The following is a 26,145-nucleotide window of genomic DNA, read 5'->3' as shown; positions in this document are numbered from 1 at the left end:
GAGTCGAGAGGAGACAAATGCATGACAAAGTATCTCCGCATCTGGGAGGGAAAGGTAGGGACGGACTTTGGAGATGTTTCGAAGATGGTAGAAGGAAGATTTGACTACGAAGGAGATGTCAAGAAGTACACCAAGGCTTCGTACGGTGGGGGAAGGCAGCAGCAGACAGTTTCCGAGGTTCAGGGCAACTATATTTAGATTCTTAGATCCTACCAGAAGAAGTTCAGATTTGCTAGTGTTCAGCTGAAGAAAATTGGCAGACATCCAGGCCTGGATGTCTTGAATGCAAGCTGAGAGCCAGGAAGAGGGGCTTCCAGGGTCGAGTTTTAAGTAGAGTTGGGTTTCGTCAGCATAGGAGTGAAACATGAGTCTGTGTTGGCGGATTAGGTGACCCAAGGGAAGCATGTTGATATTGAAGAAAAGGTGCCCAAGAACAGATCATTGGGGGACACCACAAGTGACTGGGTTTGCAACACTACTGCACCCAGCATAGAAAACAGACTGCATGCATCAGGATAGGTAAAAGGACATCCAGGAGAAACAGGTTCCAGGGATCCCAGCATACTTCTGAAGGCGGTCAAGAAGAATGCCATGGGGGGGGTCCCAAGTGGCGCATCCAGTAAAGGCGCTCCGCGTGGAGTGCAGGATGTGCCCTATAGCCTGGAGATCGCAGGTTCGAATCCAGGCTATGTCACAGCCGACCATGACCGGGAGTTCCTAGGGGGCGGCGCACAATTGGCTGAGCGCTGCCCGGGTAGGGAGGGCTTAGGTCGGCAGGGGAATCCACGGCGACCCCTGTGGCCGATAGGGCACCTGTGGTGCTGGAGTGGATCCGCCAGATCTGTGTTGTCCTCCGGCACTATAGGTCTTGTGGCATTGCTGTGGATCTGCAGTGCGAAAAATGATGGCTTGGAGACACGTGTTCCAGCCTCCATTTCCCGAGTCGGTGGGGGGGTTGCGAGCGGTAAGCCGAGGATACAGATAATAATTGGGCATGCTAAATTGGGGAGAAAAACCGGGGTAAAAAAAATTGGCGACGACTAAATTTATAAAAAAAAAAGAAAAAAAGAAAGCCATGATCTATGGTGATAACTCCTATGGAACCCTTCAACTACAAGACAATGCCTGTGAAGGCTCTGTCCAGCCAGGACTGTCGTAAAGACTTGGAGTCGCTGGGAGGCCGGGACTTTGGGAGCAACAGCAGTAGGTTAGTTTAGGGGATGTTGATCCCAACCAGTATAGAGAGGGTTTCGTAGTGTAGTAGGTTCCTGGAGCAGGACGTCTCTTTTAGTGAGAGTAGTGCTCACCTTGTGTAGCAAACTTAAATTTTTTGCTTTGTTTTGTAGTGTTTTCTTATTTGCTGGTACCCTGGTGGCAGCACCTGTGTGTTATTAAATCTGTGTGTCTGTGCGTAGTGTCAACACCCAATGCTCTGTGTCTGACTTATTATTATTCACGACCACCACATGTAACACTTCCCCCTGTTACACCTACTCATAAAACAGGCTGTGTAAATAAGTTTTGTAAATAGGCCTCAACGTTAGACACTGTTGCAAACCTGTTTAAAAGATCAGCCAGTCCAATGATAATTTAATCTGACCTAAACTACAAGACGACCAAATACATTGGAGCCATAATAAAAAGGGAACAAAAATACAACCACCATCTTATTCCATTCTGCACACATATTTATTTATATAACACATATTTAAACAGGAGAAAGTCATTGAGTTGAAGCCGTCTCATTTCCAAAAGTCCTTTGAGACTTTACAGCTTGAAGCAGCAGAGCAGAATCTAATGGGTACATTACACGCATTTCCACATCAATTAATAACACTAACAGACAGGCTCAAAAAGGTTTAAAAAAGAGATACAAGAGTGAAGTGCGCGAGGCAGGTGGAACTCATAACCATTAAGAGGCATCATCTATTTGAAGTTAAACCGTGTCACTACACAGTGTGTTAGACATCCAGCCTCTTATTGCACTAAAACTGAATCATGTACAGCATCTACCGAAGGTAAAGTCATGGATTTTTTGGTTGAAATTTGGAAATCTATAGGACAAATTTTGCGCCGAAAACCTATTAAAAATCTCCCGTTAGTTTTTTGTAAAACCTGGAAACAATTCAGTACCCATAGTATAGAAAAACTGAAAATAAATTGCCTTGCTCATGTGCAAGTCCTTGTAACAACTGTACACTTGCAAGGCAGACATCATCCCAGTGGAATAATGAGTTAATCTCCCTCAGCCTTGGTTGGCCAACCATGTCTAAAATAGGTGGGAAGAGTGACTCTTGCATGTGTACACTGCCAGCCAGTAGTGAACCAAGGTGAATTTATACTCGAAATCTGCCTGCTGATGCAGCCACAATGGTTTGTTACCTGATTGTCTGAAGTGTGCTGGAATCGATGTGTTGAAGTTTAATGGTGCAAACTGCTTCCTGAGAAGTTTGCTGTCCAGTCCCAGGGTATGTGAGCAGGTGGTGTAGCAGAGCAGTCATGATCCGTACTGTACACAATGCATCACACAAAGCATACAATATTCAAGTCAAGATAAACAGTCCAGAGGATAACAAAAACAACATAATCTCATATTAATAATTTAAAGAAACGTTACCAAAACAATAGATGTAAGTAGATGGATTGTATGTATAAACTGGGGGAAATGACTTTTTTTCTCATGTTTTTGAACAAGGAGATGAATCCAGTCACATGAATAGCCTTCTCTTCCTATATTGTTAAAAGATTTTGGATGGATTTTGTCAAATAATATTGTTTTACATATTCTTAATACACAGATAATGTGTTATAATACACAGATATTGTGTTGGAGGCAGTGTGGTTAAAGTCCACGGTTTGTAAGCAGAAGGTCACCAGTTCAAATCCCACTGACTGTGACCCAGAGCAAGTCACTTAACCTCCTTGTGCTCCATCCTGCAGATGAGATGTTAAATCAATGTCTGACTCTGCATATAATGCACAGTTCACAGCCTACTATGAAAGGTGCTATATAAAAATACATATATTATTATACTAATTAGAAAGTAGTAAAAAAAAAAAAATCCCAATCCATGTGTTAATACTTCCTGCTAAATATTATCATCCATAAAATGCACTTTTGAAAAGAACAAACAAATCTACTCTTTGCTAAAGCCTTAAACTTAATACTGGTGGAATGGGGGGAAAAAACTGAAAAACAACCCTAATTTCAAACTCAAACACTGCCTGATGAGTGCAACGTGTATAATGTAACTCACTAACGCGTTGCACAAGACCTTTATGGTTTGTTAGTCAATTACGTGATAAGAGGTTCAGAGAAAGTCAAAACCCAATAACTCCTAACACTGTTTTAGTTCCACTTCCCTTAGATTGGTTATCTCCCTCTGTCAGTCCTGCCCCACGTCCCAGGGACAGGCAATCAGATTGCGTTTTGTTGGTTTGCTACCTTGTGTGCCGGAGACTAGGGGAGGAGAGGTTTCGAGTACTATAATGGATCCCTTTAGCAATATTTGGGTTGGGGAGAGAGTTACCGAACCGGGACAGGGCCAAAATAAGAAACTGGAACAGGAGAAATTATCCGGGGTGGTGAAGAGTGTGCACAGGAAACTCCGCAAGAAATACAGAGAAGGTAATAAAGGGAAGTTTAAAATGGAGACTCGGCTTTGATTGAATGCAGGCCTGATTTAAGTAATTGCATGATGTGTTTTGCGACCGGTTCTATATAAACAAGATTGCAATTCCAAGGAAATATTATATTGGCGATCTCTAAAGAGCAAAGGGAATGAACACCTCTAGTACTTTTTACTGTCACTTGCTCTGCTCCAGACCATTTGGACACAGTCAGTGGTGTTTACATACTGGTATTTTATGAAAATCCCATACAGAAAATGATCAACAAAAACATTCTATTCTGTTGTGTGTTTGCAAACCTTTCGTGATGCAATTGAAATGTACAGTAATTAGTTTTTATAAGAAAAAAAAAAAAAAAAATCCCTGCATACGATTATTGACAGAAATGATTGCAATATTACATGATTCTGATATATTTTAAATAATTTACTCTGGACTACCTGATCTTCTAATCACACGAGTTTGCTATGAGAATACGTGAAGTGCAAACAGACCCCTTGAATGATTGCATCGCTTAGTTATTTATTGCGGCTTAGCTGTTGTCATTTCCAGAAACATACCGGCGGTTTTCTTCTGTGAAGTGAAAACCAATTGAGAGTTGAATCATCTTGCAACAATACGTGCGAGGTCCACATAGTTTAATTAAAGTGGGAAAGAGGCGCATTGTTGAAGAGGACAGACAGACCATGAGAACTTGTATTAACATTTTGAGAGGTTCAGATTTTCACGTCTGCTTTCAACATTATGTAGATTGAAAAGAACACCCAACCTTCTAAGAGGGTTTCTGACCAGAATATCAAAATGCTGCTGCTCCAATCTAACACAGGGAAATGTGAGTTTACCAGATGTTAATTTGCCATGAAAGTGGAGGCTCTGGATATAACCAGAATATCTAAATTGGTGTATTTCAATTTGTTGAGTTAACATGATATAAATGTGCCCTCTGACAAGTATTGAAGTAATTGTGATCAGACACAAAGTGCTACAGTATTTAGGCCTATATGGGTCATAGGGCTAACAACATTGGTAGTCTACAAAAAATGTTGTAACAAGTATTCAAAACTGAAAAGGTAAACAAATCCACAAGCAATAATAATTTGATATGGGACATTAAGCACCAGAATAACAAGTAGGCCTACCGGTAATTGAGTTTAGAGCCGAGTGAAGATATTATTGAAGATCAGAAACATTATTTTCAGTCTGTTTTAGGATCACAGTTCCACTATAGAACCTCTACATGACAGCAGTCATAGAGTGTGCATTATTTATCACAAATTCTGTGAGCGGAAATGCTTTATGATCACATGAAACTATCAGCCAAAACTCATAACATACGGTATACAGCAAAACCTTAAAATGTAACCTTTAAGCTTGTATGAACTGGCAGCTTCCAAAGAAAAGTAACTTTTAACAAGATTGATGCTGTTGTAATATCCCACCCTAAATTAAAAAAAAAATACAGAACAATATTTAGAAAGTTGAAGTAGCAGCAAGAGAAAATGGGAGGATAGAATAAGAGGCAAAGAAAGACAGCTTCAACATAAAAATACAAACTGACGCAAGCTAAACAGGAAAACAGATTAGCAGGAACATAAAGCTAAAGAAATAACGAGGCATAGAGCAACTCTGTTTTATAGGAAAGTACAATTAAAACCCAGATGAATGGAAAAGAAAGACAGCAAAGGGAAGGTAAATTAATTCCACATTTAACTTAAGTAGGCCTTTGCTTGTATCTTTGGGTCGGATAGTTTCAGCTACATTGATTCACAGTGCTGGACTTGAAACATAACCTGTGTTTTTCACTTGAAGAACACAGACTGGTTGAAACACAGCACTGGAGAAATGATTAGTGGATCTGGCCTTGTGCATTCCACTTTGTGTTATTGAACACTGCATAATTTTACACCCCTGCGTACACAAGTTAATAAAATACTTTAGAACAGTACTATGCCTAGTATATTTCAGGAGAATTAAACAGCCTGTAGATTTAAAATATTTTTTTTTATGATTTGTGTTAATTTATTTACTTGATATTGGTGACAACAAAAGTAATTAAAGTGATCTTCCCATTTTTATGTAGTTATTAGTCATTTTCAAAAAAGTTGAAGTTGTTTTGTATTGTACTTTGTATAAATTATTAAGCACACTTCTTATGAGAATGTACATATAATGTACTGATAATTGCACTCTGGTTAATTAACTGTCAGGCTATACAATTAGAATTTATAGTAACATACTGTATGTCATCAATCTACAGTAGGGTGACGAGGTACTGTACTGCCTGAAGGGTTAACACATTGTTGCTTTCAAAACTTTAAAACAAGATAAATACTGAAATCTTAATCTTAATCGTAAACAAATTCAAGAGCAACAACAAGATGGCGTCATTGTGGGGGGCAGCAGTGTGGAGTAGTGGTTAGAGCTCTGGACTACTGACCAGAGGGTCGTCTGTTCAATCCCAGGTGGAGGACACTGCTGCTGTACCCTTGAGCAAGGTACTTACCTAAAATTGCTCCAGTAAAAACCCAACTGTATAAATGGGTAATTGTATGCAAAAATAATGTGTAAAAAATAATAATGTAATTGTATGTAAAAATAATGTGATCTTGTAACAATTGTAAGTTGCCCTGGATAAGGGCATCTGCTAAGAAATAAATAATAATAATGTAAACAGCTTGCTGGTAAATCATGTGGCTGTTTGTCAAACGTTCATCGCAACATTCTACAGAACGTCTTCCAACAGAATAGAAATATGTCCTGTCACATGATTCCAATGGGTCGACTTGCTATTTTATCTTGCCCCTAGTCCATTACAAGTGTTTTTATAACAAGCTGCGAGTGTTAACACATTAACACCATTTCAAATTCAAAATGCCGTCTTAAGTTAAATGGGTTTAGAGTGAGCCTAATTGGAACTTATTGGTAGTTTGCTATTTATTCAGTCGAGAATAGCTGATAACTAGGGTCCTGCGAAATTCACGGGAGAATTCAAACAACAGAACTAACCTGCAGTTCAGTCCTAAACCTCCAGATTTTCGTGTAGCCACTCCAGCTAAACTGATCTAAAGAATAATTAAGTCATCAACACATTAAATTCTGGATAATTAAAAAATACCCCCTAATTACGAGGGTCAATTAGTGCCATTCTAGAAATGTATGCATTTAAAGAAAAAGCTTACTTTGAAACTTGCTGCTTGCTGGTCTGTTCAACCCATTAAGTACCAAATGAATTTACATTCAACCTCGGTTAACTCGAGTGGTAGATAACTCGACACCTTCGCTTAATCCGACAGACAGTCTTGGTCCTGGATTTTCTCCATATAAAATATGTGCATCGTGCCTTCATTTTTTACTACGCTTTACGCGTAACTAGACATTTATTACCGGTACCGAAGGGATAAAAACTATTAGAAAGACTAGTGGATAACTCGACACTCTTGTTTCACGTGACTGACCTCTGACTGGTAACAGATCGTTCATTCATCATTCGCAACTACCAGGTGCAGCTTGTTACAGTGTCAGTTCATAATGAGTGAGAAGCTGAAAATGTGTTCTCATTCAATTGACTTTAAAGCTCAGGTTATTCAGGATAACAAGTTTGTCAGCAGAACTTTCAAAGCGCTTGAAGGCATGGGTTGCGCTGGATATTATTATTATTATTATTATTATTTATTTCTTAGCAGACGCCCTTATCCAGGGCGACTTACAATTGTTACAAGATATCACATTATTTTTACATACAATTACCCATTTATACAGTTGGGTTTTTACTGTAGCAATCTAGGTAAAGTACCTTGCTCAAGGGTACAACAGCAGTTTCCCCAACCAGGGATTGAACCCACGACCCTCCGGTCAAGAGTCCAGAGCCCTAACCACTACTCCACACTGCTGCCCTGACAATTGTCACTGCTTGGCTGGTTGCAGGCACTCTCGTGCTTAACAGTGCACCAAGAAGTGACAATATCCAGCACAACCCGTGCCCTCTCGTGCCTTATTGCTTAATTGATTAATTCACTGCAGTTCTTTCAACCGTTTTTATAAGGACATTTAACTAAAAAATAAACTTGTAATACTGTGAATGTGTGAGTTCTATTACTTGTATGCATGTTAGTGTTAGTAGAAATGGCAATAATTGAATTTGTAATTATGACCAGATATGTAGTACGCTTTAGATTAAATCTTAAAAGAATACGTTAATCTCAGATAGCCTACTTAATCTTGAGCAACCCTGCTGCTTCTGGTTTCTGTTGTAACTATGAGTCTAGATTACATGGCTATTCTGAATAAATGTGCAGTGGTTCATTAAACAGTAATTGTTGTGAAGAAAGGAAATTAATGTAACATGTTGGTCATGCATCCTTTGCTCCCTTACCTGATTTCTTTTTGTTTGTTAAAAGAGGGATGGGAAAATCTGTTAGGTTGAATAAGTTATGTTTAAGAATTTAATGTTCGTCATGCACAAAATGAGGCCAACACAATGTGATAAGCCAGTCAAGTGCTTATTGTAGGAGGGACTTACTGCTATTCTGCACATATTAAATAGCTTCTCCAGTATTGTGTTAACATTCTGCAGAGTTCTCCTTCTGTCCTTTAACCCTTAGTCTTTTATACGTCAATCGTTTGACCTTCACTCAGGGCAATTTCTAGTCTCTCTAATTGTGAGATTGTCGGGTGACCCAAGGGAGAGTGACTGCCAGAGTGGAATGCTTCTCAACTGTAGCTGTTCACATGGCTACTGTAGAAAGTCTCCCAGCAGTTGCAAGGCTAAAGTATGAACCAGCCTTTACAGTAAAACACTAGTTGAGAATGGAAATCAACAATTAGGCTGTCTGTGTAGTTATATAGTAAAACTGTGTACTATAGGAAACATTCTTCAAGATTTGTTTTTTAAATCAAGTACGTACCAACCTATTATCTATACATGTCCATTATGGTATGCATGCATTTAGATTTTTAGCAAATGTTTTTTCAAAGCATTTCATTGTATAAGGTAAACAAAAATTCAAGCAGACTTTTTAAACCTATTGTCAATAAAAACCTATTTAAACCTATTGTCCTTCGGATGAGACGTAACGTTAAAGTCCAATTGTAAGTGACTCTCCAGAAGTTGTTGATGCATAGTTCAACCCCTAGTTTCTGTAAGTTGCTTTGGATAAGAGTGTCTGCTAAATGACTAAATAATAATAATAACAAACTTTAATATGGCACTATTTAATTTCCTTATTGCAAATCTCATGTACAACATAGAAATGGAAATTAATAAAATAAGAAAAAAGTTACATTTTTTATGAATGATTTGCATTGAATTTCACAAATGCTGCGAATCTATATTTCAGATTAAATGTGTTTTTGAAAAGGTCAGAGCTTATCTTCTAATTGTTCTGAACATTGTTTTCGTTAAGATTAAACATAGGCTAAACCATAAAGAAATGGCTGGTATTGAGAAATTACCTTTTAAATTAACTACAAATGCACTGCCGGCTTTATTATACTTACCTTTTATTAGAATCTGACACTTTGAATGGCTGAATGCCCTTCTAATGTGAATTCAGTGCTTGTTTCTTCTCTATTCGTCATTGCAATTGCATCACCTAAGTGTGCAGTCTTGTTTTCTGTCTAGAGCTGAATCGGTCAGCCTTTGTTCTTTATCGAGGCCATAATGCTGCAAAATTAAATATAAAAATGAAGTTGCACTATTCTGTTCTTCCCTCATTTCCTCTAGTGTAGGGATGGAAGGGAACAGTTTTATGTTTTACTGCATAAAACATAAAACTGAAAAATCGATTCTGGGGGAGTTTCCTTTGGAGTTGCTGTTTTCTAAAAATGATTTGCTTATCGTTGCCCACGGTAACACTAGTCCTTTGATCTTGTATCTTAAATTAGGCACTTATTAGACCAAAGAGTCAGAACAACAACAAATTAAACCTCAACTCAGTGTTTTCTAGGTCACAGAAAATGTTTAGATTACCACCACCACCACCACCTCCAATAATAGTTTGATAATAAGTTGTCTATTCAGCATGGCTGTCAAAAGATAAAAGAAAACAGACTTTGTATTGTCGGTGTAAGAGAGGTTTAGTCGTTTTAAAGTAATCGACACTAACAAAATAATTCCAGAAATCTTGCTTATTTTTCACTTTCATTGATTATACAGGTCTGAAATGTACAGTTTTTAAAGAAACACATTTTCTAGGTTTTTTTTTGGATAGTCCATTAGCTTAAATAAAGTTGACTTGCTTTGCCTTCCAGGAAGTCTGTCTTGGTCATTTCTCCACAGCAGTGTCTTCTGGGTCAAAGAATGTTGAAGCAACTGGTTTGATGACAGGAAAGAAGCCAGTGTAGGGGTGGGGTTAAGTGCAGGAAGTGCAAGACAGTTTGAAAGTATGGCTTGCGAATAGAGATTTTTTAACTAAGTGTAGTACCAGATATCATGTTTTAAAATTACAATAAATGTTTGCTAAATCATGTGTTTCCTTCAAAACTTCACGTTTGAGGCCTATGTAATGAATGTATATGCATTGCAGAGAACTTATGGAAATGCTTTGTTTGGTACTATCACTTTAAGGCAGGGGTTGAAAAAAAAGAAAAAAATAATTCAAGGTAAAAAAAAAAGTACTTTTACAGCACTAAATATCAAACCTTTTGTAAACTAGAAGAGTTAGCCAAGCCAGGGAATATGTAATCTTTGAGAAAGAAAGCAAGATATTAAATGTGGGATGTGTGATTGTATAGATCTCCTTTGGGAGGCCTAGTGCTTTCAGGAAGTAACCCTGGTACGCATCTTCTTTCAGCACAAATGAATGCTGCCTTTGTTTCAGAAGGACATGCTGTGTATTTTTATTTAACTTGGACTGTGATAGAGTAGAAAACATTTGGCAGAGAGCCATTGTCACGAAAAAAAAAACAAAAAAAAACACTTGGGCAACACCCACTGCTCGTCTGCCAACAGGAGTTGAATAGAATACCAGGGCAAGGTTGGAGGTTGAACAGAAATGATATACAAAATACCCCTTTAGTCACAGTGCTAGAATTTCAAGAGTTTATGTTCTATACTGCACGGAGAGTTTTTGGACATCGTTACATATTGTTTGAAACCAAGTCCTTTCCCTAGATTCTTCTATCTGACATAATCTAGACTGATTAACCCGAACTGAGTCTCCTCAGTTAACAGTTTAGCTCCCTATTGATTTCCTTTTCCTTTTTCTTAGATCATTCTTTGCTGTCTGTTTTCTTGATGGCCTTCTGTTCTGGCAGTTGCTCAGCTCGCTTTCCTTCAATCTATTCGCTGGGCTAATTTTAGTTTAATTCAGATTAATGGAAGAAAGGAATAATCAGTAACCCTTCAGGTCCTGGAAGAAAATTGGAATAAAGATCTTATTAGGACTACAAACTGACAAATAATGTGTCCATATAGAACTGTTCTATTCTGGTGTAAAACAATTCTGTTCAGCTGTGCTGCTCGGAGTTTGTGTCTGACCCTAAAGCAATTACATTTTACACTTTGCAGTGGTCTTTGAATTTGAGTGAAAACAACAACTTGCCATTCGTTTTTTAAAAGCAGCCTTTGAGCTTGTACTACTGTTTTGGTAGATGTACAGCTATGTCCAGGCATTACAGGTGAAGTTTAGACGGTTACTTACATATGGTTATTATGTGCTGGTGTTTTATGTCGACCAGCTTAGCCACTTTTCTGCTGAAAAAAAGACGAACATCATAGCAAAATTGGGTCATTCATTGTTGTTGGGGGTCAAAGGTCATTGGAATGAGAATTTTTGCATGCTTCAGGTGTGTTCTCACCATGTGATACACAGCTTGACCTGCACATGGACCTACCCTGGAACCCTTTTCCTAAGACTACACTCTCAACACAGCGGACCAGTTAACCTGTCCAAGTCTTGGTATACACCTGTATCTTTTTTTGGCATAAAACCCTTAAGCCATTTAATTAGTTACGGTAGTGAGCCTAGTATAATTTAAGACTCCCTGCACAACCCAGGTAACTTACATTGAAGGCTCACAGGAAAATGGCTGCAATGACTCAAACTGCTGTACCTGCAATGCAATTGCATTATTTCCAGTTAAAGTTGTTAAGTATTAAATGCACTCATTGTATACCGTATGATGTAGTCAATCTATTAAAGGCGAAGGGAACAAGACATTGTCTTTATGTTGGTAAGAATATAGAACCTGTTTTTATAGATTTCTATTTATATTAATCCTATGGTCAAACGTCATAATAGCGTTTTTAGTTGCAAAAAAATAAATGCAAGCTGTTTATTTTATTTTTGGAACAAACTTTAGATCAAAACACATAACATCTCTTACTGTAATAGGTTATGAAAAGGGGATGTACACACTGGTTTGTAATGCTTTGCTTTTCTGCAAGTACTAATTTCTACACTCTTGTTTGTAATTTGCTGTTTGCACTTGTTGTTTTTCACTTATCTTTTTAAACAAATACCCCTTCCCCTTCAGTAAAATTCAGGTCTTTAATAAAATGTTTATTTATTATATAAAACACACACTGCTAGTTACAGAAATCAACCCATCCATTATCTTGATTTTCTATACAAATCTTAATAGATTATTCTATTTGGATGTACGCTGCACAACACAGTATTTTTATATCAAGCAAAACTGTATGTCCACAGTACTCCCTTGTTACTTGTATTGTAACACTTGAAATGTATTTGCTTACGATTGTAAGTCGCCCTGGATAAGGGCGTCTGCTAAGAAATAAATAATAATAATAATATACTGCAGAACTGGTTAGAGTGATATAATGTTCCCTTTTACCCCACATCCAGAATTTTGTGTAAATTTTACTGCCAATGGAATATGCTTTGTAAGCGAACGCAATTACGTGGCTCGCAACTATAGCGCTCAATTACAGCGTTATAAAGGGCATCTTAAGTTACCTGGTGTTGTAGTGAAGTGACTACAACACCAGAACAAACAGTACAAATACAGAAAAACTAATTTGAAGATCAACAGACATTTGCAACCAAAATGTACAGTAGTTCAGTGAAACAAAAAGAAATTGACCAGTATTCATTTAACTCTGCCTTTTTATTAACATTTATTTCACATTCAGTACGGAGAATCGGCAATGTGGATGATTTAAATTGCAATTGAACAGATGATTTAATGATGATAATGAATTTGGCCAGAGACCTTGTCCCTGGGTGCTGACAGCTATCCGCAATGTTGGCCGGCTAGCGAAAACACGAACAGTCTAGTGTCGTGGATAGGAAGAGGCTCGTAGGGCCGCCTCCCCCCAAAAGAGAAATCTGCCAAACCATGACTGGAAAAATGAAGATGATGAATGATTTAACATAACAACTGCAGTGGCGCAATGCCACCTACCCCCAAAAACAGGAAAAGGATGCATGAAATGTAAGCAGCTGAAACATGGGCCCGCCCCAGCACAAGAAATGCACTGAGGGAGAACCCGGCCTCTCCAGCCTGCCACCCTGCAGAAACTAAATACGAACCGCTCGGCACTCAGGTAAGGAAAAAAAACCCTACTCGCTGGTAGGAGGAAACCTTAGGGAATCCATGGCTGAAGGTAGCCCTTCTAAAGACGGCCGTCTCCCTGATTGGCCTTGCCACGTGTGACCTGAGAGACCAAACAAAAAAGAAGCGACATGAATGCAAGCCACACTTGGATATGATGTGTTGATCAGTGGGCAGATTCTCCTTCCAGAAATACAACCAAATTTTCCATTCTGGGGTTTAAAAGAAACACATGGCATGGCAAATATGTCTAGAAGAAAGATTTATTCTAATCACTCTTGACATCTGTGGTATGAGTACATCCTGCCCCTGCATTTATTTTGTATTATTATTATCTAAATGTACTGTTTTGTGTTTTTGATCAAGGTTTTGTTATTATTGTTTTACAGCATGGATGGGGTTAATTTCCCATACAGCTAAACTCCTGTGTAATGTGGCCATCTCCAAATGATTCAAGTAATTACCAATTGGGAGATGGCCACATATATAAAAGCGAAGCAGCCACTCCTAGAGGGTTGATGAGAGTGGAGAGTTTTGGAGAAAGGAGACGGAGAGACAGTACAATAAATAACTGAAAACAATTGCTACTCGTGCTGGTGTAAAGCCAGTACTTGTGGACTTGTGTTTGTTTATTTTAGCCACAGTGCCGTTTTGTTTGTGGATCAGTCTTTTGTTTATGTACAACTATTTTATTTGCATGAATAAAGAGCGAGCGCATTTGCGACTCACCCCATTGTACCTTGCCTGTGTGTCAACTTCCTGGTCTGTGACGTCACCACTCGACCATCCTGTCGCACAACATATTAAATGCCAGCGAAAGACATTGGAAGCCAGTTACTGAAGCTCATTCAGCTGTGTAAAACGCTAAGGTGGATAATCAAACACTTCCTTTGCACGCCTATACACATAAAGTGGAGTATACAGTCTGAATCACATCCACTCTAAACAGTATTTCTATGTAGCAAAAATTAATTTTTTACATAATAGTGTCTTGTCTGGGTTAAAGGCGTTTGTTTTCTTACCCAGTTTGATTTTAAGACAGTATGATGTTTGTATATTTTGGCCTCTGGGGATATTCTCAGTATTGCACAACATTGAATCTAGTACTGCAGTAGACGATGGAAAAACACTACACATATAAGAGGTGGCTTTGAGTTGAGAAAATGTGGTTCCTGATAGAATACAAAAACAAGAAAACATGCTGCAGTGTTAAGTGGGTGTATGCAAAAGGACAGAAATCAACAGAGCGGTTTATATTAACCGAATGTGACATGTACAGTCATGTAGAAAAAATAGCAGGCTAGAAGAAAGAACCAATAGCTGACAGCAGGGAGGAATGGAAATGCTTGTTTTTTATATAATGCTTGATGGGCAACCCTTAATATTAGTTAATGTATTGTGGTATAATACTGGTATTACAAACCTGGGAAGAGATATTAACTTGCATTATGAATACATCAGTTATGACATTAGTAGTGTTTTTTATTCAATGTATTCATTGTTCTGTGTTGCTGCAGCTTATGCCAGGACCTCACTATAAATGAGACCGAATTGAAAAGCCCTCAAATAAACTTTTTAAATGGGGTTTTAATTTGAGATGTCGGGGCATGTGCCATTGCAATTGAATAGAAATGGTACTTGATCCACATACCTGTAATTCATTAGGCTTAAAACCGTCGTGTTATTAAATTTATGTACACGTTAATATTTGTTTGCTGTATGTTTCAGTAGTATTACATTAGCCAACATAAAACAGTCACAGTTGTTTTCTTATCAATGAGCAGTAAAATATGCTGTTGACTGCACTTTGTCCAGATTGAATTGGAAAACATGGTCTACATGTTGCCCTTTAAAGTAAAAAGGAATACGATAGTGTTTGCCTAATTTCCTGTTTAGATAACGTTTACAGAAGGTTTGATCTGCTTGGCTGTGGTTTAGATTCTGCTTCAGTTTCTTGCTGCTTATTGAACTTTTAAATCCACAAACCAATACTATTGTGCGTGTCTGTTTTTTTGTTTGTTTGTTTTGTTTTATCTGAAGTTAATGGAAGTGGGATTGATGAAGAAAAGAGACGCACGGTTTAACACAACCAGAATTGGTCGGGTTTGTACAGTAGGTAGTGGTGTTGGGAATCTTTTCAGTTGATATTGACAGGATTTGTTTGTAGCTGGAGATGCAATCTGACATGTTGCTGTCTTCAGAATCCATTGTCAAACAGAGATGAGCACAGGTTATTACAGGTCATGCCATCTGGCTGCACTTGCTTTTTTTACATTTCTTTCTTTACTCCTTTTTTTTTGTAGTGGGTGACTTTGATAAGATCTGGCGTGAACACTGCGAGGATGAAGAGACACTCAGTGAATATGCAGTTGCCATGAAGAACCTAGCAGACAACCACTGGGCGAAGACATGCGAGGGCGAGGGACGCATTGAATGGTGTCGTAGGTGAGCATAAACGGAACACGCGATAGAAACCAAAATGGGATTGAGGTAATCTTGTATTACAGCTGTGACAGTTAAATCTTTTGAACATTCAAAAAATATGCAAAGCTGTGCTTGAATTTTCATCGTATTTCAAGTTGGTTCTTTCGGCTCGACTCCAGTCCTCTCCTAGTTTTGCTGCCAAATGACAGAGCAGAATGCCTCTAAGACACTTTTGATTTGCTGCATTGCTCTTGCTAACATATTCAATGAGACGTATTGGAATTGCACCGAAGATTAGCTGTAGCTCTTTTTTCTTTATATTCACTACTGCATAAAATTATGGATTTTAAGTGCATTTTTTACTTGGAGGAATAATTTTGAAGTGTTTTCTTTGTAAATCCCTTAGCAGGGCTAAATCAGTTTGAAGAGTCTTTCATGAACCGGTACATATACAAATAGTTTTTCTAGTTTGTATTGTATTGTCGTCTTTTGTCATGTATAGGACACAGAGGCCCAAATTTATAAAGGGGAAAAACCAACCGCAAAAAGCCACGTAATGTGCATGTTCAGTATACAGATCTACAGATGCCTCCCTCTATCCCAAAATCTGATATTCTCAATTGCTTAAGCTAAATAATGTGACTGCCAAGGATACATGGTTCTCCAGATATATGCAGAAATATGTGAAGTGTGACACACGTACGTACGATAACGTCATTTACATGTATATCCCCTTCACTGGGATTTCATCTCTGGTGGGGGATAACAAATGGAAAACATTTAGAACGCTTCGTTTTTATTTTCTGGGGAAATATATATTAAAAATAAATAAATAAATACACTCAAACCCCTATAAAGTCTGAATTGTTTTTTTTCTACAAGAACTCAAACTCCCAGAGGCAACTGACATTTGCTGGCTGCGTTCCTTCAAAGGGAAGTGCATTATGGGGAACAAATGCTATGAAAAATAATAGATGCATTTAGAAAAATGTATTATTTAAGAGCAAGCAAGTTCAACACTGCCACTGCTCCCCTCTAGTGAATGCTTTCACATTGTATTACATTACAGACATTTTGTAATTTTACAATGAACAGTATTATGTTACCGGGTAGATGCTGTAGCTGCACGAGGTTCCAAATACGACACAAGGGAACTTAATCAATTCAATGAATGTTTAATAGAGGCATGCAGAATAAAAGCCATGGCAATCAATAATAGATTAATGGATTTAATGGTTGCCTCTCTAATGAAGATAATGTAGAAATAAATACACCTACTACAGTTAACTAATTATACTACTATGCGAGTTGGAAAAGGATGTTTTGCAGTCATAAATCAAAACATGCAAAGTTAAGAAAGAGAGGCCTTACAGCCCCCAAACATGATTTGAGTGCCTAATTTTATCAGCATGGTGTGTGCAGTTTCATTAAAAAAAAAAAAAAAAAGTTATAAACTTGTGAAATAATATTGAAATGTAGCAGCACTTGGATGAAGCGGTTGCTGTTGTTTCTTATTAATTAAACATTTGTTTAAGTGCACAGGTCAGCAACTCCTCAGCAGAACAAAATGCATGAAATAGTTTTGTACCGTCAATAAAATAATCACCTTTCCAAGAATTCAGGCTCCTCGGGCAGCAGAGAGGGATTCAAAACAGATACAAGAATGTGTAAATAATACATAACTGCGAGCCGTGAATTTTTATAGTTGCTGAAACAGAAAAGGAAACGTCACTCTCACAATTGTCTTTTGCTAGTGGGGGATTGGTATGCCTTGCCATCCTCTCTAGCCAATCAGTGATCTTCTTTCCTGTTGCTATGGTTATCAACGGGAAAGAAGACTGTGGGCCGTGATGCAAGTACTGTACTCACTTTCTTGCTGTTAAATTTTGTGACTGAAGGTGTATTGCCGTTTTGCAAATGCTGTAGTGGCTGTTCAGTTTTGTGAGTGAGCTTTCACTGTTATGCAAGTACTGTTATGCATCATTATTGTTAGCTGCAACTTTTCACTTGTAATGAAACACAGCGTAAAACGTTTTATTTCAAATGGTGATAAAGAGGGAGTCTTAAAAACTTATGTTCTGGTTATCTATTTGTATGTTTTTTTCTTGTTGTTTTTGAACAAATGAACAAAAATACATCTTGAAAGCAAGTATATATACGTGCAAACTGATTATATTTATGACCACGCTGAAACTGCAACTTTAAAACACAGTGGCTGCAACTTCTTGATAAAAAAATCTCTGTTTTCTTACAGCCTTATACATAACTGTGCTTTCCAGAACCAGAATGCAGCTTTCTGAATTGTCTATTCTAGTTTGCCCTGTAAGAGTGCTATATTCCCTTTGATAACGTCACTGTTTTCAGCCCAAGCTACCCAGTGACGTCAAATTAGTGGATGCTTACTCCCATTTGAAAACAGTGGTGGGGTTTTACCTTTTATCGTTGTGTTTTTTAAAGGTTTCTAGAATAACTCTTGCAACGCTGTTGAAGTAGAAAATGTATATCTGCCTTATGTTTCAATGAACAATTATCAGATAACAACCTCCCAGAATCTTCGGGGAGTTAATATAATCAATCAATCGGTGAGAGCATCACGTACCAAAGCTAGGAGAGAGTTCCAAAGAGTCGGAGCCATGAAGCTAAACGAGTGTTCTCTAAGTGTGGTGCACTTTTGCTTGGGGATAACAAGCAGGCCAGAGTCAGAGGACCTCAGCTTGCATTCAAACATCACTTTAAATACTGTTTATCAGCTCCAACCTGGATAAACCAGTGCTACATGGTTCTTTTAAATTTCTGAAACATTGAACACTTCCCCATCACGTTTAATAAAGAAAAGTGTAAGGTACTGCACGCAGGCAATAAAAATGTCCATTATAAATACCATATCGGAGATACTGAAATTGAAGAAGGAGTCTTTGAAAGATCTAGATCTAGTTGACAATGTCGACCCAGGGGACTTTTTCGACCTGAAAAAAGAAACAAGGACCAGGGGTCACAAATGGAGTTTAGATAAAGGGGCATTCAGAACTGAAAATAGGAGGCACTTTTTTACACATAGAATTGTGGGAGTCTGGAACCAACTCCCCAGTAATGTTGTTGAAGCTGACACCCTGGGATCCTTCAAGAAGCTGCTTGATGAGATTCTGGGATCAATGAGCTACTAACAACCAAACAAGTAAGATGGGCCGAATGGCCTCCTCTCGTTTGTAAACTTTCTTATGTTCTAAATCTGCATCCACACTGGACGGGAGTGGCGCGAGTGAAGTAGGCGAATGTCAATCCACACCAGATGCGACTTGGAAACGATCCAAAAGACTGGAAATAAATACATGACCCCACCCATGCATTCCTATTGGACATACTAGAGATGGGCTGTCCAATTACAAAACAGGTCTTGTTTGGTTACCACCCTAACCTCCGGCAACTCCGTTGTAAAATAAGGGTTGGACTTGTAAAATCTATAGAACAGAGTTATTGAACATCCCTATATATCCAACAGGTTTTTTTTTAAATTATTAATAGTAATTGTACAGATGTAGTAGTAGTAGTAGTCAGAAGACAGCTGGACAATAGTAGTATAGTTGAACTGATATTTTCAACAAAATTATTTTATTGTTATCTGCGTTCACTCTAAGGCTAATGCGTGCATTTTTCGCAATAACTGGCAACAACCTTTGCACTCAGTTTACTACCTTTCGCAAGTTATTATCATAAATATCAACCTCAATCGAGACGCCAGCATCTCGAGGTAAACCTATCATTTTGAGAGAATTCTTGCAAAGCATTAACATAAACATATTCACGTCTGTCTTGCAGCTGATTCTCTGATTTCCCTCTGTAAAAATGCACGTCACATTTGTGCATTATTGTTTTGTTTATTTCGTTCCATGCTACCTTCCTTTTAATAAAGCTATAATTAGCAATGTAAGCAGGTGCAGTGACTGTTTATTGTGCTGATTTAACAATTGACATCACGAAGATGCTGCAAAATGACCTATCGGTCTTGGGCAGGTGTTGTGACTCTTGGTCTCCCAGTTCGTGACATGTCATTGACAGAGTGTGTCTGGTTATACCGTCTCGCCAGGTTTGAAATTTATTTATTTATTTATTTCTTAGCAGACGCCTTAATCCAGGGCGACTTACAATTGTTACAAGATATCACATTATTTGAAATTGCTGGCTGTGAGCATCCAAGACGGCGAGCCACAGTACGCTGCCCTATTGCAGCCTCCAACATGCCGATTACACGAAGGCGCTGCTCTCTTGACAGACGTGGCATATTGTTTTTTTCTGTGATTTTCTTTATTGCTTTTATTCAAGCTTGCAATTCATCACTCCATAGCCAATGTCCAATCAACTGTCTCACTAATTAGGTGATTAAGTGCATATGCTTCAGTCATAGTCACTCAAGCGTGTCCTGGTCAAGGATGAATGATTGAGTGATTAGAAATAAACCAAAAACATTTCGTCAATGTCCATCATTTATATACCTTATTTTTTTTCAAAAATAAATGTGTTATAATAGTGATAAGTTTCTTTTGATGCTTGGTATACATTCAAATTGTCCTTTGTCAAAATGAAAGGGTCAGCATATCACAGAATGCAGATACACAAACTTCAAAATTTTAGGTTTGCAGGAGGCTGTTTTAGCGAGAGTAATCGGTAAACGGATACTTGCAATATAACTCTCTTGTTTCTGATGTGTATATTTTAAAAGTGGTACAGATTTTGTTTCTCGCTGTCAGTAAAACAAATTGGTAGTTCTGTGCCAAAAAAATAAGCACTGACCCAGCAAGTCGTATTCTGTAATTTAATTTAGTTATTTATTTTCTTTAAAATGCTGTAGTCAGAATGGTAAAAGTGTTTTTTCTGTCTTCTCAGCAGAGTCTTTAATACTCTCAGAGCTACTGTCTGTTTTTCTAAGTTATGTTATTCTGTACCAGTTCTGTTGACTGACCCTTTCTAAGTGATTGGGGGTATCATACTTTAAAATACCTTGTTCAAGGTGCTGAAAAGAAAGAAAGCAATTAATCAAACCGGTGCTGGAGAACAAGCTTCATCACAGACACAGTGGAAGATTGATGACCGGTTTAGTGTGCTGTCATACTTTTTAGCCGTTTACTGAACTACAGATCTTTTTAATTATTCACAGTATTAAAGTGAACACTTGCACTAGTTAAACTGCATTTTGTGAACATTGTGAAATATAACAGACATTTAAAAGCGAAATGTTATGATAAAATGTATCTTTTCCAATTACTGTATAGGCCAATTTTATAGGTCATTTTTATATTTTTTTGATTTGTGTGTGTTGCTTTCCTAGATTATTAATGAATTAATTCAACAAACTCTGTTCCGTTCAACCTTAACTAGCATTGTATTAAAGTGTTTAAAATATAAAACTATAGGTGGTGACATGCTAATTGGTTCTGTTGCTGTCTCAAATCTTTTATTGCAGCCAATTTCCATTATAGAGAGAAAGTATTGACACACAAAGTATGTCAAACTTGTACAATAATATCAGAGAAAAACTAGATTAGATATAGTTCCCAAAACACACACACACACACACACATACATATATATATATATATATATATATATATATAATCTCGGATATTCAATGGTTTGGTACTGTATGTAATGTATTACTTATAAGTGAAGATGACTATATAATGGGAGTGGCAAATCCACTTCCGTCAAGCCTTGCCACATGTGTGGGTAAAAGGTATACCGAACCATTCTATTTAATTTATTCAACACATACTTTTTTACCATCAGGATTGAACATCTCTGCAATTTGTCCATACATAATTAAATAAATCAAACCATTTTAAACATGCAATTCCAATCATCTGTTCTGAGCATATCTAATAGAAATTTACTAACAGCTTAAAATATAAGCTTAATTATATATAGCATATTAGCTTAAAATATAATTAACTTCTTTCTTTTTCTTTCCAGCATTTGCCAAGAGTACTTTCTAGATGGTGGGATGAAGAGAATGCTTGAGAAGGATGAAAAAAGTGCACGCCTTGCTATTGCTATGACCAGTACAACACTGCATCTGAATCAGAATAATGCACCACAGACGTAAGTTCAATGTAAATACTGGAAAAATATCCTGTCTTTGTGTGTGCACACGTGTGTGTAATATAATAGACGTATCTGTGTGTTTTCAGTGTAGTGAGCTTAGTGGTTGCTGGTCCAATGAAGTACTATGGGTTTCTTTAAGAACGAGCAAAAGGTAAAGTAAACCAACAGGGATTTCCAGAGTCACATGTGTCAAATTGAATTTGTGTCTGAAAGACGGGTCTTTATCACAAATATTGAAAACAGATGGGCTATAATTAAATTGCCCAAGGAATGTATGTGCATTTTTAAAAATAAAGACCATTGTAAATTGGTTCTGTAAGAAAAAAAAAAAAAGACATCTTCAAAAGAAGCTTTGAATGTGAACTTATTTATTGATGACAACCTGCTGACTCAAAGCCATGCCCAGGAACTGTTGTGGCAATTAGGCTATATTAATTAAGTGAAGTTTCAAATTAAAATCCATTTAATTTAATTAAAATTACTCGTATAAAATGACTGCACTGATTATTTTTTGCACAAGTCTTTTTTTTTTTTTTTGTTCAAACTCGCTGTTGAGCTGGGGGGGGGGGGGGGGTGTTACAGTGACACATTAAATGATGAATTCATGTGTTTTATTGTGTTAAATCGATTGAGTGAAGGTGGCAGGATAATACAGAAATTTCCAGTTTTTGACTTCCCTCAAACTTGCCAGTTCCAGCATCCCTGAAGTCAGTCAACAATAAGATTAGTGGGAAGCTGCTGGGAAGTTCAGCGAAGTACATAAATTGGGTGTGCTTGGGAATGAAGAACAGCCATTTGCTGTGCATGTTTTTTCAAAATCACTTCCCACATCCCTACTGGATAAACCGAGGCTGCTATGTATTCAATTTGCAGTAGTAAAAGCAGAATACAGTATATTTTACCAGCCAAACTGGTTCCCTCAGCTACTTGGACAAACTTTAGGTGATCAACTTGGCATTCCCTAAAAATGTCCCCTATGTAACTACATTATTTAAAAATATATTTAAGACTTCAGCTTCAGTTGGAAAATTAAGGGGCATGGTGTTTTGCACATTCTAAAAACCTGTCTTGGAAGATGGCTGCTGTGCTGATCAGTCTCCATGCAGGCTTGGGTAATGGTTCATGACTAAGAAAATCTATCCTGCGGAGCATGCTGTTCTGATCGATACAGCTTGCTCGCTACCTGTATCATTGTTTGGGTTATTGTGCATATTGATTGATTGCCTTTTAGATTATAAAACCCTCTGCAGCCATTATCATCTTCTATAAGTGTTTGCAGATGATTCTGATTACACAGAGGCCAATCAGCATTTGCCTTGTGTGACATTTACTATTTTTTAACTGCATATATTTTTTAAAAAGTTGAATTTAATTTTTATTTCTAAACTCCCTTAATGCTTTAGGTAAATATTATAACTTGGCTTTCATGTAGCAACGAGAACTGTTTGTGTTGGTGGTCATTTAAAACAATACAAGTGTCCATTTATCATAGTTGTACTTGCGCCATTTGCTCGGTTTATTTTTAAGTTTGTTTTTCAGAAAAAGGAAGTCATAAAAAAAGGTCCTTGCAATACCCAGCCTTTGTATTGACTAATATGTTTAGAGAGCCAGAAATAATATCCCTAAGAACCCTTCTGCATTGAGAGTGTGTCCTGCATTTCTGTAGTTTAATATAAAGCTACAGATGAACAAACATTGGCAGATGTGTGTGGGCAGTTCAAAGCAGCATCACCATTACTCATGTTCTGTGGCGGTTTCTGTCAAGAGACATTTGTTTTCTGGAAACTCTGCTTTCCTTTCTCTCTAGTCTTGGAACCAATTGATGTCTCCACCTCCAAAAGCTGTTTAGAAGTTGTTAAAATAACAGTTGCTTTCATTGATGGTAAGGCATTTTCATTCCAGTTGTGCTGCAAGATGTTATTTTCTGATAGAGTTCAGTATGGTACAAAATACCATCCCCTCAGGGTGAGACTAGGAGCCACATAAGATAGGTTGGTAGCATTGTTCCTGTGTTCCTATAGATAACTAATAATATAATTCCTAACTTTAATGTTGTTTGTTTGTTTATTTATTTATGTATTTATTTATTTATTTTTAATGGAACCTATGTCCTAAAGTTTTAATCAGTTGCAACTGCAAATTTTGGTTCTGTAGAACTATCAGCTTTCTCAGGTTCTTATTTTTGGGAGTATGTTTTATTGATTTACATTTCCCTCTTAAACTTCAAGTTATTATTTTCACAACTAACGACTATTGACTTGAACAGAAGAGGTTTACTGCCTCATAATTCCTCTTCTTGTCGGCAATTAGGTTCCCATTTTAAACTCAGCAGTCATGCTGCAGGGAAGACAGACTGAAAGATTGAACTGTGAGAGGCCACTCAGTTTGTACAGTATGCATGAAAAGATGAAGTGGCATCAACGACGGGGAATGCTGTTAAAATAAGAGTGCATAATATTAGCCTGACGTGTATAATTGTGACAGACGGTAATGTCTTGGTTGCATTCTGTATTAATCAGTGAGTGCGTGGTCAGACGAGGCAACTTACCCTTCTTTGTTTGTCACTGTTCGAAAGGAAATGTTTTATTTAGCTGACCAGTAGTTGTTTGTTAGTGAAAGTAACATTTTTCTTGAAAGCTGGCAGATTTCTGTAGAGCACTCTATCCAGTGTAGCAGAAACAAGCCGAATAGCATGGTACACCAGACTTGGCGACTCCTTGAGTCTCATCATGCAGAATGCAAAGAAGAGATTGAATATGACATTGCCAGAAATGCAAGAAACACATTTAAGGTGGAACTTGGATACTTTTAAATTGTCATTTATTGGCTGGTTAATGTCCTATTACATGTGTTCTGTTTGATGCCCTGGGCTGGCATTGTTGAATACTTGCAGGAATCTGGAACAGAATGGAACTTGTAGCCTATATAGTGCCGTTAATTCATGCTACGGCTATGATTTTCCCAAACTGATCTGAAAACTAATGTTAACAGCAATGTGCAAGACAATAGATTGCATAGATTACAAAACTAGGGAAAAAAAAGTTGATTCATATCATTTCAAGTCTTAAAAACCATGAGCAGCAGTTCTATTCAGATCTGATTTTCCACTTCCAACAGGCCGCAGCAACAATAAGGGCACCAGGAAAATAGCATTAAAAACGTTTGTCACAATACATTATTGTATTTTTTTCTACACTGTATAATATATTAGTATGGGTGATACAATGACACTGTTTTCAGCTTATTTGTCACAGTTGTATAAAAAATGTAAATCTGTTATGAGTGTAATAATGGTGTCCCGTTCCCTTGACTGGCCAAATGCAGTTGGTTTTAAACTTTCATTTTGGTTTTACCAAAAAATGAAAAGGAAGTCTGAAAGAAAAAACAACAAACTGATCATAACTGACTTTCAGCCCTACATTGAACCTTAGTGCACTTTACAAGCATACTACTACTAGAGCATTGAGCTAGCAATGACGTGCTGCCCGCTCAGGACCAGCTCATTTCACAATATGTATGTAGCAATGGAATCAAACCTATATAGGCGCTATATGTAGGTCAAAGGTGACCTCAAACCACTACCCCACCTCACCTTCTTACTCAACTGTACACACAGCATTGTGTCTGTTGGTGAATACCTCTTTACCAAACAAAATGTCATTAATACTGGAATGTGATGCGTCCTTTTATTCCTCTATATGCAGAGAACACCCATGCATGGAAACACATGAGTGATGTGGTCATGTTTGTGAGAAATGTAAAAAAAAATAAGAAAATTAATAAAAACAGACCTTTTATGTTAAAAAAACCCCTGTGACAACCACATGTACTGGTGAACTGGGCAGCCCCCCATCCTACACTGCCCCTAATATTCTAATGATCCGTCCAACATGACTTCCAAATGGAAGAAGATAGGACGTGTCCATTTTATTTCATACACAAAACTAAACTAATATGAGACTTCTAATTCCACCCCATGTGTTGCAGTAACAAAGCCTTGTCTTTTTTTTTTTATTCTCAAACTTCCTTTGACATTTATATGTTTCCACACAAACATCACACTGTCATAACACTGTAAAGGTACCAGATGTTAAGTCTTAATTGGGTAGGTTAAATTTTGGCCTCAAGTGTGAATGAACTACAGAACAAGGTGAAGTTGTCCTCCAGCCTCGGGTCTTTCAAAGCCTTGCTGTTGTGTGATCTGAGACCACGCTGCAAATGTTAATAATGTCAGTGGAACGTGTGTAGTGTAGCAGGCATGGATTCTGCTCCTCTTCTCCTCTGGCTCCAGGACACTCTTGCAACCAAGATGGTTACACCTCGGTGACTTTCTTCAGGTAGTTTTTATTTTTTTAATACCTATATTTTCATAGGTACCCCAGTCCTGTGTTTTTGGATTTTTTAAAACAGCGAGCAGATGCTTGTTAATCTTACAGAGCTTAAAATGTCTAAAATCAGTAGGCTACAGTGCCAGACCTT

The 26,145-nt window shown here is 37.6% G+C and overlaps 1 protein-coding gene across 3 annotated transcripts in view; it reads left to right on the top strand.

Annotated features, from left to right (window-relative positions):
- The first annotated feature begins 3,351 nt into the window (after positions 1 to 3,351).
- Positions 3,352 to 26,145, top strand: part of LOC117419766 (S-adenosylmethionine sensor upstream of mTORC1-like) — a 48,309-nt gene continuing 25,515 nt past the window's right edge. For 2 of the 3 annotated variants that reach the window (XM_034032842.2, XM_034032840.3), the window contains exons 1-3: positions 3,353 to 3,628; positions 15,450 to 15,591; positions 21,535 to 21,663. In XM_034032842.2, the coding sequence (XP_033888733.1) occupies positions 3,490 to 3,628; positions 15,450 to 15,591; positions 21,535 to 21,663 (410 nt within the window). In that variant the 5' untranslated portion in view covers positions 3,353 to 3,489. Of the gene's footprint in view, positions 3,629 to 15,449; positions 15,592 to 21,534; positions 21,664 to 26,145 lie in introns of all 3 variants that reach the window. The other variant, XM_058985801.1, reaches the window with a different exon arrangement.

Source organism: Acipenser ruthenus, chromosome 14, assembly GCF_902713425.1.
Source record: "Acipenser ruthenus chromosome 14, fAciRut3.2 maternal haplotype, whole genome shotgun sequence".
Taxonomy (NCBI): Eukaryota; Metazoa; Chordata; class Actinopteri; order Acipenseriformes; family Acipenseridae; genus Acipenser; species Acipenser ruthenus.
Note: the sequence above shows the minus strand (reverse complement) of the source record. Positions and strands in the feature narration are given on the sequence as shown.